We start from the raw sequence: 13,020 nt of genomic DNA, 5'->3' as shown, positions 1-13,020 counted from the left end.
CTTCAGATCAATCTATGTAAATTTCTTGTATACTTTCAGAATAGCTTTTCCATTATTGCTTCTGTCCTCTGACACAAGAGGAAAACTGAATACATTGACGGGGTGGATTTTTTGACCCCAGATATTTTCATATACACTGTGACTAATAGCATAATGGTATAATCTTTCCCTTGGTATTTTTTTATATATTTCTAACAATTAATCTTTAAGATTTTCAACCCCAATTTGAACAAATAGAAAGCTGGTCAATGGCAATATTAATTGGAACTTGAATGTCTAAAACTATGTTTCTTTCCCCTGGAAAGTTTTTTGAGAAGGAAAAGGAAAAATCACTTAGAATAAAAATCAGGCTACATGCCTACATAGGAAAGAAAATTGGCCAGGGACAATTATTCTGAGATGATTTTACCTATAATGGTTAATTCAGCACCTCTAAATCTTTAGGAATAAGCAGGTAGCCACTATTACTCTAGATCATGACTCTTCATGGAGTATTAATTATATTGGGGAGCTCAGCAATTGTGTACCTCAAGTCCAAGTGTGATAAAAGGGAGAAATAATGTAAGGACTATTTCTGTAGATCATGACTCTTCATGGAGTATTAAGTATACTTGGGGGGCTCAGCAACTGTGTACCTCAAATCAAAGTGTGATAAAAGGGAAGAACAATGTAAGGACCAAAAAGCAACCAAGTGGAAGTAAAGAAATCCATTGATATTTTCCTTCCCTTTACTCCTCCCCAAGTAAGCTGCTTCTTAATAGCAAACCTTTGCTACCAGAGGCATCAGGATACGTCTCACTCAGAAGCCTTGGCTGGCATTATGAACAAAATGGGAAATCGAGTTAAGTAAGGCAAATTATGAAATAATACTTTCAAAAATAAGTTGAAAACGAATGCCTGTGCATGTTTGATGCCTCATGAGTGGACTTTAAATTGAGTTTTATTATTATTATTATTGTTTTTATTGTTCTGGTTAAGAACATCATTAAATGATTTAAAAAGCTATGAGAAGATGTTGGAGAGATCATGGCAGTTGGGAGGCAGGACTAGATTGCAGCTATGGACAGAGTAGTGGGTGGTGGCTCACATTGTGAATTTCAGCTCCAGATCAACTGCAAGAACAAACCAGCAATCCCAAGAGGACCCAAATACCCTCTGAAGGAAGTGGACTGCTGCAGGACCCAGGAGACACCCCAGAACTGTGAGTCCCTCAACTGTGGAAGTGAAAAAGGGAGACCCTCCTCCCCGGACACACCCTGCCACAGGAGAAGCTGAAGGTCTGTTTTTGGGAGAAGTTTCTGACTTTACTTGGAGCTGAGTCAATTTGGAGAGCTGAGTGAAATACAGGGGAAGAGGAAGTAGCAGAAAGGCCCTGGGAGCTCGCTGGGTCCCCTAGCAGGCCATTCCTGCCTGGCACCAAAGGGATCCAACAGAAAAGGAGCAGGGGGTAAAACTACACAGGCAGAAGCAAATCTGTAGCTGAACTTTGTAACAGTTTGAACTGGGTGAGAAGTCTCCTGTCCTGAACTCGGGGGAGGACGCAAATCTGGTGTGTAGGCTTCACAAGTGGAGGAAGAACCAAACCCTTTTCTTTCAAAGCTGGGAGGCAGATAGCCTGGGCCAGGTTTTCAAACCCCTATCCTCTCCACCTGGAAATGGTCTAGGGGCTGTTGGGGGTGGCACAGTGGAAGTGAGACTGGCCCTTCAGTTTGCATGGGAGCTGAGTGAGGCCTGTGACTGCCTGCTTTCCACCACTTCTCTGACGACCTGCGTGACTCAGCAGAGGCAGCCATAATCCTTTTAGGTACACAACTCCAGTGACCTGGGAATCCCACCTCCATCCCCCACAGTAGCCATAGCAAGACCCACCCAAGGAGAGTCCGAGCTCAGACACACCTAGCCCCACCCCCCACCTGACAGTCCTTCCCTACCCACACTGGTAGCGGAAGACAAAGTGCATAAAAACTGGGAGTTCTAGGATCCCGCCCACTGCTGGTTCCTCCCCGTAATACCACAACTGATGCTTTCTGGAAAGTGCCACTTCCTGACAGGAGGCCAAACAGCACAAAAAAAGAACATTAAGCCACCAAAGCTAAGAACCTTCACAGAGTACATTGTACGCCCCCACCGCCTCCACCAGAACGAACATTGGTATACAAGGCTGAGAGAACCATAGATGGTTCACATCACAAGACTCTGTGCAGACTACCCCAAGTACCAGCATGGAGCCAGGTAGACTGGCTGGGTGGCTAGACCCAGAAGAGAGACAATAATCGCTGCAGTTTGGCTCACAGGAGGCCACATCCATAGGAAAATGGATAGAGTACTACATCAAGGGAACACCCCATGGGACAAAAGAATTTGAATAACAGCTTTCAATCCTAGACCTTCTCTCTGACAGAGACTATCCAAATGAGAAGGAACCAGAAAACAAACCCTGGTAATATGACAAAACAAGGCTCTTCAACACCCCCCAAAAATCACACTAGTTCACCAGCAATGGATCCTAACCAAGAATAAATCCCTGATTTACCTGAAAAATAATTCAGGAGGTTAGTTATTAAGCTAATCAGGGAGGGACCAAAGAAAGGTGAAGCCCAATGTGAGGAAAGCCAAAATATGATACAAGAAGTGAAGGGAGAAATATTCAAGGAAACAGATGGCTTAAATAAAAAACAATAAAAAATTCAGGAAACTTTGAACACACTTTTAGAAATGCAAAATGCACTGGAAAGTCTCAGCAATAGAACTGAACAAGTAGAAGAAAGAAATTCAGAGCTCAGAGACAAGGTCTTTGAATTAGCACAATCCAACAAAGGGAAAGAAAAAAGAATAAGAAATATGAACAGCCGGGCACGGTGGCTCACGCCTGTAATCCCAGCACTTCGGGAGGCCGAGGCGGGTGGATCACGAGGTCAGGAGATCAAGACCATCCTGGCTAACACGGTAAAACCCCATCTTTACTGAAAATGCAAAAAATTAGCCGGGCGTGGTGGTGGGCACCTGTAGTCCCAGCTACTTGGGAGGCTGAGGCAGGAGAATGGCATGAACCCGGGAGGTGGAGCTTGTAGTAAGCCGAGATCACGCCACTGCACTCCAGCCTGGGTGACTGAGCGAGACTCCGTCTCAAAAAAAAAAAAAAAAAGAAATATGAACAAAGCCTCAAAGAAGTCTGGGATTATGTTAAATGACCAAACCTAAGAATAATTGGTTTTACTGAGGAAGAAGAGAATTCTAAGAGCTTGGAAAATGTATTTGGTGGAATAATCAAGGAAAACTTCCCCAGCCTTGCTATAGACCTAGACATCCAAATATAAGAAGTACAAAAAACACCTGGGAAATTCATCTCAAAAAGATCTTTGCCTAGGCACATTGTCATCAGGTTATCCAAAGTTAAGACGAAGTAAAGAATTTTTTTTTTTTTTTTTGGAGATGGAGTCTCGCTCTGTCACCCAGGCTGGAGTGGTGCAGCTCACTGCAAGCTCTGCCTCCCGGGTTCTCGCCATTCTCCTGCCTCAGCCTCCCAAGTAGCTGGGACTACAGGCGCCAGCCACCACGCCTGGCTAATTTTTTTTGTATTTTAGTAGAGACGGGGTTTCACCGTGTTAGCCAGGATGGTCTCGATCTCCTGACCTCGTGATCCGCCCGTCTCAGCCTCCCAAAGTGCTGGAATTACAGGCTTGAGCCACCGCGCCTGGCCTAAAGTAAAGAATCTCAAGAGCTGTGAGGCAGACACACCAGGTAACCTATAAAGGAAAACCCATCAGATTAACAGCAGATTTCTCAGCAGAAACCCTACCAACTAGAAGGGATTGGGGCCCTATCTTCAGTCTCCTCAAGCAAAACAATTATCAGCCAAGAATTTTGTATCCAGCAAAACTAAGCATCATATATATATATATGAAGGAAAGATACAGTCTTTTTCAGAAAAACAAATGCTGAGAGAATTCACCATTACCAAACCACCACTACAAGAACTGCTAAAGGAGCTCTAAATCTTGAAACAAATCCTGGAAACACATCGAAACAGAACCTCTTTAAAGCATAAATCACACAGGACCTATAAAACAAAAATACAAGTTAAAAAGCAAAAACAAAAAACAAAAGAAACAAAGTATACAGGCAACAAAGAGCACAATGAAGGCAATGGTACCTGACATTTCAATACTAACATTGAATGTAAATGGCCTAAATTGGCCACTTAAAAGATACAGAACCACAGAATGGACACGAACTTGCCAATCAACTATCTGCTGCCTTCAGGAGACTCACCTAATACATAAGGACTCACATAAAGTAAAGGGCTGGAAAAAGACATTTCATGCAAAGGGACACCAAAAGCCAGCAGGGATAGCTATTCTTATATCAGACAAAACAAACTTTAAAGCAACAGCAGTTAAAAGAGACACAGGGGCATTAAATAATGATAAAAGGCTTTGTCCAATAGGAAAATATCACAATCCTAAACATACATGCACCTAACACTTGAGCTTCCAAATGCATAAAACAATTACTAATAGACTTAAGAAATGAGATAGATGGCAACTCAGTAATAGTGGGGGACTTTAGTACTCCACTGACAGCACTAGACAGGTCATCTAGACAGAAAGTCAACAAAGAAACAATGGATTTAAACTAAATCTTGCAACAAATGGACTTATTAGATATATACAGAACATTTCATCCAACAAACACAGAATACACATTCTATTCAATAGCACATGCAACTTTTTCTCCAACATAGACCATATGATAGGCCATAAAATGAGCCCCAATAAATTAAGAATATTGAAATTATATCAAGCACTATCTCCTAACACAGTGGAATAAAACTGGAAATCAACTCCAAAAGGAACCATCAAAACCATACCAAGTACATGGAAATTAAATAACCTGCTCCTGAATGCGCATCGGGTCAAAAACGAAATAAAGATGGAAGCTGAAAAATTCTTTGAACTGAAAGACAATAATGAAACAACATATCAAAACTTCTGGTATATAGTAAAGGCTATATCCTAAGGGGGAAGTTCATAGCCCTAAATGCCTACATCAAAAAGACTGAAAGAGCACAAACTGACACTCTAAGGTCACACCTCAAGGAATTAGAGAAACAAGAACAAATGAAACCCAAACCCAGAAGAAGAAGGGAAATAACCAAAATCAGAGCAGAGCTAAATGAAATTGAAGCAAGCAAACAAACAAAAGAATACAAAATATAAATGAAACAAAAAGCTGTTCCTTTGAAAAGATTGATAAAATTGATAGATCATTGGCAAGATTAACCAAGAAAAGAAGAGAGAAAATCCAAATAACCTCACTAAAAAATGAAACAGGCGATATTACAACTGATACCACTGAAATACAAAAGATCATTCAAAGCTACTATGAACATCTTTATGTACAAAAACTAGAAAACCTAGACGAAAAGGATAAATTCCTGAAAAAATACAACCTTCCTAGCTTAAATGAGAAAGAATTAGATACCCTGAACAGACAAGCAGTGATATTGAAACGGTAATTGAAAAATTACCAACAACAGAAAAGTCCAGGACCAGACGATTCATGGAACAATTCTAGCAGACATTCAAAGAATAATTTGTACCAATCCTTTTGACACTATCCCACAAGACAGAGAAAGAAGGAACTCTCCATAAAAATAATAAGGGTGAAGCCAGCATCACTCTTATACCAAAACCAGGAAAGGGCATAAACAAAAAAGAAAACTGCAGACCAATATTCTTGAGGAACATAGATGCTAAAATCCTTAACAAAATACTTGCTAACGAAATCCAACAATATATCAAAAAGACATTCCACCATGATCAAGTGGGTTTCATACCAGGGATGCAGGGATAGTTTACCATATACAAGCAGATAAATATGATACACCACATAAACAGAATTAAAAACAAAAATTACATGATCATTTCAATAGTGGCAGAAAAAGCATTCAACAAAATCCAGCATCCCTGTATGATTAAAACTCTCAGCAAAATCTGCATACAAGGAACATAACTTAATGTAATAAAAGTCAACTATGATAAACCCACAGCCAACATAATACTGAACGGGGAAAAGTTGAAAGCATTCCCTCTGAGAACTGGAACAAGACAAGGACGCCCTCTCTCACCACTCCTCTTCAACATAGTAGTGGAAGTCCTAGCCAGAGCAATCAGACAAGAGAAAGAAATGAAGGGCATCCAAATCAATAAAGAGGAAGTCACACTGTCACTGTTTGCTGACAAAATGATCGCTTACCTTGAAAACCCTACGGACTCCTACAGAAAGCTCCTAGAACTGATAAAAGAATTCAGCAAAGTTTCTGCATGCAAGATTAATGCACATGAATCAGTAGCTCTTCTATATACCAACAGTGACCAAGCGGAGAATCAAATCAAGAACTCAATCCCTTTTACAATAGCTGCCAAAAAAAAAAAAAAAAAAAAAAAAAAAAAACCACACACAACCAAGGAAATAATAGATGACCCAAATGACATAAACATCTCATGCTCATGGATGAGTAGAATCAATATTGTGAAAATGACTATACTGCCAAAGCAATCTGCAAATTCAATGCAATCCCCATCAAAATACCACCATCATTCTTCTAGAATTAGACAAAAAAAGTCTAAAATTCATATGAAACCATAAAAGAGCCCACATAGCCAAAGGAAGATTAAGCAAAAAGAACAAATCTGGAGGCATCACACTACCTGATTTCAAACTATACTACAAGGCCATAGTCACCAAAACAGCATAATACTGGCATAAAAATAGGCACATAGATCAATGGAACAGCATAGAGAACCCAGAAATGAACCCAAATACTTATAGCAAACAAAAATATAAAGTGGGGAAAGGACACCCTTTTCGACAAATGCTGCTGGGATAATTGGCTAGCCACATGTAGGAGAATGAAACTGGATCCTCATCTCTCACCTTGTACAAAAATCAACTCAAGATAGATTAAGGACTTAAACCTAAGACCTGAAACTACTAAAATTCTGCAAGATAGCATTGGAAAAACCCTTCTAGATATTGGCTTAGGCAAAGATTTCATGACCAAGAACCCAAAACAAAATGCAATAAAAACAAAGATAAATAGCTGGGACCTAGTTAAACTAATGAGCTTTTGCACAGCAAAAGGAAGAGTCAGCAGAGTAAACAGACAATCCACAAAGTGGGAGAAAATCTTCACAATCTATACATCTAACAAAGGACTAATATCCAGAAAATACAGCAAACTCAAACAGATCAGTAAGAATAAAAACAAATAATCCCATGAAAAGTGGGCTAAGGCATGAATAGACAATTCTCAAAAGAAGATACGCAAATGGCCAATAAACATATGAGAAAATGCTCAACAACACTAATGGTCAGGGGAATGCAAATCAAAACCAAAAGGTGATACCACCTCCCTCCTGCAAGAATGGCCATAATCAAAAAATCAAAAAAACAGTGGATGCTTGCATGGATGGCAGTGAACAGGGAACACTTCTACACTGCTGGAGGGAATGTAAACTAGTGCAGCTGCTATGGAAAATAGTGTGGAGATTCCTTAAAGAACTAAAAGTAGGACTACCATTTGACCTGGAGGAAAAGAAATCATTATTCAAAAAAGATACTTGCATACTCATGTTTATAGAAGCACAATTCACAATTGCAAAATCATGGAACCAACTCAAATGTCCATCAATCAATGAGTGGATAAAGAAACTGTGATATATATGTATGGGCATATATACATGTATATACACATATGATGCATATCTATATATAGATATACAGATATATATGATGGAATACTATGCAGCCATACAAAGGAATGAATTAACAGCATTTGCAGGGAACTGGATGAGATTGGAGACTATTATTCTAAGTGAAGTAACTCAAGAATGGAAAACCAAACGTCGTATGTTCTCACTGATATGTGGGGGCTAAGCTATGAGGACACAAAGACATACAAATGATGCAATGGGCTTTGGGAATTTCGAGGGAGGAGTGGGAGGGGGGCAAGAGATAAAAGACTACAAATATGGCTCAGTGTATACTGTTCGTGTGATGGGTACACCAAAATCTCACAAATCACCAGTGAAGAACTTACTCATGTAACCAAATACCACCTGTACCCCAACAACTTATGAAAAAATAATTTTAAAAAAGCTATAAGAGGATAGTTGGGCTCTCCCTTTGTGACTTATTATTGCTTTCATGTTTAATTCTACCTGTAAATCTTCTTCTATTCTAATTAGAAAAAAATGTAGAAGACTTCAAATAAATCAGTGAATTGAAATATTGAGTCAAATATAATACGGTAGAAACACATTAGATATGCCAAATGTTAACTCACAAATTAAAATATTAACTTTGTGCAACAAACTACACATTCTGAGGAAACAGACCACATCCATTTTGTTTATTACTGGATCCCCAGCCTCTATCACAATGTCTGGTATATAATCTGTATGTGCATCTTAACTAGCAATAATGCATAATATATACACTTAGTCCAGATGTTAACCTTATCTCCTAATGCAAACGTGATACATTCCCTTTTATGCTTTTTTAACCTTAAATTTAAGAATTGAAATAAAATACTGATGCAATAGGATACAATGTGGTAACAACAAATCCATTTGGCATATATAAGTAAGGCCATGGCAATAACAAGTGAAAGGGCCTGTTGTATAATGATATGAAAGTACCATAAGAACACCATTAGGAATGAGAATTTAAATCAACAGTGTATGAGGAACCACTTGTTTTACTCTGGGATATTTACAAAATAACAAATATAAAAACCTTACATGGTTATGTACATCAGGGCTACCTATAGCTAAGTTTCAGAAGGATGCTACCCTATGAAGAGGAGTCTAGGGGGCAGGACTCAAACAAATAAGAAAAATACAGATGCCTAAAGGTGAGTGTTCAAAAGAACAAAGATGACTTTTGTATGATCAATAAATCATTCATAGAAAATAATAAAAAGATTATTCATAGGAAAATAAAAGTGTGATTTTAAAAAACACAGGGTAGATAATGATCTCCTGAGACATTTTATAGGATAAATTATATTAGAAGATAATTAGATAATTTGCTAGTTGTCTAAATATGAGATGGAAAAGACAATGAATTTGCATGATTAAAACAAACAAACAACCAAGCACCATCTAGACAAACTTTCCTTGCCCTGCAAGGGTAAGAAGGCAAATCTAAATCAGATTATTTACATGAAATATTGCTTATAAGTGGATTCTTTTCTTTTTCCTAAGACTAACCAAGGGATAAAGAGATGGCTGGAAATTTTTTTTGTTTTGAAACCAAAGAGCAATGTAGAGAGAAAAATTACTTTGGAAAAAATTCTCAGTGTCACAAAAGGCAAACTGCCTATCTGGAAAAAGAGTAGAGCAATTAAATCGATAGTTAATTCAAATTATAATTATAAAAAAACTACAATTCTCTTTCTGCTAAAGCAATGAATGAATTGAATTCCAACTATAGAGTTGTCTAATTCTAACATTCATGCAAAACTAAGGCCATGTATATACTTTGCTATGTACCATTTTTATGATCGACTAAGCCTGTATTGTTGGTTACAAAGTGAGTTTTATTATACGTACAGTAAATCATATGTGTATAGTGGGTTATTCCCCGTGCTTACTTTAAATATTGAAATATAAGCATGTGTAAAGTATAAATATGATTATTATACTTTATTATATTAATTCTTCTTATAGACCAACATGGGCAACTATGTTTTTATAGACATCATAGAAATTTATTAAATCTCCTACCTATCCCTGAGAATGGTCCAGAGCTCTCCACCTAGACAAGCTTCCATCAACATATACAAATATTTGCTGTCCTTAAATGTTCTGTACAGTCTGTAAATTGCAAACAAGAAAACAAAGATTATAAACATTATCATCTTTTACAAGTATGCAATTCTGGGGGGCCCAGATTATAGTTTTGATTTGCCAAGCTCAAAATTTTATCAGAATGAGAGAGAGCTAAGCCCACACATGGGGAAAGGAAGTCAATGGCTCATGAATAGGATTTTAATAGAAGAAACTAGGGCGCCAATCTCTCCCTTGAAATGGATTAATCATAATGATTATGGACAAAGAGGGTTCCTTGGGGTTCTTTCCATTCCAATTTGGGTGATGTTTTGAGCATGGACTGTTGGGGCAATGTTTAGTGGTCATCAACATGCAGTGAAAATGGGAATAAAGTGGATTAAACTTTACAAATTCAGACATGTATATATTTCATGTGCTATTCACTCAAATTTATGTTACATCCTGTTTTCACTAAGTGCCACTGGAAAATTTACTACAAAAAAGCTGCTTCTGCATATAACAGTCTCCCCATTATCCATTTATTAGTACAGAGGTGGAATGGTCAGCTGTCATTTCATTTTTTTAGATCTTCAAAACATATTCAGATAATTAAAGGTTAAATAGTTTGCTTTTGAATATTTTGTCTTTTAAGCATCAGAGATCTATGTAGAGTTTGGGGGTTTAAAAAAAGATAAAAACGGAACGTTAGAAACTCTGGTACGTCCTTTGGGAAAACACATTGTTTTCAGACACTGATTCTCTTTAAAAGAAAGAGTAGAATCAGAACTCTATTTTTAGAAATCAAACAAAACTTTCTTAAGATTAGATTAAAAATAAGTTTCTTTGTGCATACGAAATGTGTTAACAGTGAGCACAAGTGGCAGAGGGTTTTGTGGTGGATTTGTCACTTGGAGTTGGGTACATCTGTCCCTGGCACGGGGCCTTTACCTCACTATGAAATCGGAATGAGCCCCCTGCATGATCTGCTTCTCTGAGCGGATGTGCTCCTGCTGTCTTGTGTCCACAATGTGACGTTTCTTGAGAATCTTCATTGCAAATGTTTTGGATTCTTCACTTTTCAACTGGACCTTAAAGAAAGAGAGAAGGGAGTAAGAAAAAGCCCATAGACTTATAAGAGGGCATTATTATCCTCAAATTAACAGGTACACGGAGCACTTAAATGAACCTTAGCCACCACGCAAGTCACACACACAGTAAATCCTTGCTAGAGCTGGGTTTAACATCCAGGGCTCATAGCTATCATCCAATCTCATGCTCTGAATTGGCTGAATTTTAACTAACTTGATTCCAAATTAATTGTATTCACATGTGGATTAGAAGAGGGAAAATGTACTTAGTTCAAGTTTTATTATTTCATTTCATAGAGTGTGTTTGAATACATTTTATGGTTTTTCTTCTTCAATCAAAATAGTAGAAAAAAATAACTTCTTTTCAAATTTTATTTAAGCAAAGATGGCCAAAAATAGGCTCATATGGGCCTTTATATTCTTCCCCCTTAGTTCTAGTCCACAGATATTTCTAGAGTTTTTAACTTGAGTGGTGGACCCTAGTCTCTCCTGAGACTGCAGACTGTTATTTCTTCAGTACTGACTGTATTCATTTCTTCTTTTTAACCTTGCAGAATTTTCCCTCCCTGCAGTTTAAAGAGAAAAAAAAAAAATTGTAACAAGATTTTTTTCAGGAGATTTTCAAAACTGTTTGTTTTTCTTCTCAAACAAGCATGATGGCTTTAGTTCCTTTGACCTCAAACTTTACTCTCTAGTAACTGGGAAGACCTGGAGCCTTAATATCTTTCAATGTGCCATGCCTCTCTTGCAGCCCACATGACTCCCAGTGGCTCCAGAGGAGGCATGGATCTTCCAAATGCCTTACTCAGACAGGGTGCTGTTTATGGTTTTACAAGAAATTTCAAGAAGGTGACTTGTAGCAAAAACAAGAGAGATAACAGAGCTAATTATTTAAAAGCAATATAAGGACATTATCATCGAGTGCTCTCAAGCAGCACAATCCTCAAGATGATACCAAACAGCCCATATTATTTGGGAGTAATGAAACCTTGGGGGAAATAACATGGCATGCTGTTTCTGCTTTGCAGCTGAAGTATGGCTGTCCCCTCTTTAGTTGTTAATTATTTACTGCTTCATCAGCAGGGATAGCGAAGTTCTTAAGTGTCTTGTTCCTGCACACATGTACAGATTGAGTTTGATCTTAGAGGATATTAACGTGGCAAGTTCCGTAGGAGGGAGCATGAAGATACTGCAAATAAATGGGCCTCGCTTAGCTGCCAGCATTCATGAATCAATATGACAGTAGAGGGAAAAATGGGTATTTGAAAATGCCTTTAACAGCCAAAGGCCTTCTGCTCTATCTGTGAAACTCAAAGATGACAGATTAGTGTGATACAAATAAATTCAGTTGTAACTCATAATAAAACACAAAATATGAAAACTCACTTCTAAAAGAAATCTGGACAGTTAGGGAAGATGGCATGAAAAAATGAGCTCTCTCACAGTACTACAATTCAGAGAAGAAGGAGTAAAGTCATATTCCCTCTTCAGAGTCATATCCAGTTAAACTAGTGAGTACTGTTGTGTAGTTCAAAAATGCCTACTATAAAAATTATTCTCTTCAGTGATGATAACGCAGATTTTTTTTTTTTTTCTCTGTGAACACAGGGTAGGAGGAAAGAATTCAGCCTTTATAGTCACAGGTCTGGACTTGAATTCTGACACCGCTTAGTCTGTCTCAGTTTAAGCAACTATTCTCTCTCGGGCTAGTTGCTTAACTGCTCTGAGCCCTAGTTCTGGCTGAGGATAATACCAGATACCACAGTTATTATGATCCTAAATGACAACACGCCACCAAATATGCATTCATTGATGAACTCTCTGCTTGTAACCAGCAATCTCTACTGAATAGGACAAATCAAATGTTGCTATTTCAGAGGAACAAACTGATTTCCAAAAATGATTCCTATCTTTCCCAAGGTGACAGAGCTATCAAGTGGCAGAACTGGATTCATGTTCAGGTCTTTTTTGGCCCAAGCTATTTCTATTATATGCTGCTTCCCTTCAGCTGAATACAAACCAATTAAACACACAGTGATTGATACTTTGCAAATCAAAGTTTAATGGAATCGACTAACTCATGGACTGTGAGA

General features: G+C 38.0%; 1 protein-coding gene across 3 annotated transcripts in view; it reads right to left on the bottom strand.

The window, feature by feature from the left end:
* Positions 1 to 13,020, bottom strand: part of LOC105481070 (protein kinase cGMP-dependent 1) — a 1,243,906-nt gene that overhangs the window by 21,021 nt on the left and 1,209,865 nt on the right. For all 3 annotated transcript variants that reach the window (XM_011740360.2, XM_011740371.2, XM_011740380.3), the window contains 2 exons: positions 10,788 to 10,927; positions 9,795 to 9,884 (listed from right to left, as the gene is read on the bottom strand). In XM_011740360.2, the coding sequence (XP_011738662.1) occupies positions 9,795 to 9,884; positions 10,788 to 10,927 (230 nt within the window). The remainder of the gene's footprint in view (positions 1 to 9,794; positions 9,885 to 10,787; positions 10,928 to 13,020) is intronic.

The sequence above is a fragment of the Macaca nemestrina genome, chromosome 9 (assembly GCF_043159975.1).
Source record: "Macaca nemestrina isolate mMacNem1 chromosome 9, mMacNem.hap1, whole genome shotgun sequence".
Classification (NCBI taxonomy): domain Eukaryota; kingdom Metazoa; phylum Chordata; class Mammalia; order Primates; family Cercopithecidae; genus Macaca; species Macaca nemestrina.
Note: the sequence above shows the minus strand (reverse complement) of the source record. Positions and strands in the feature narration are given on the sequence as shown.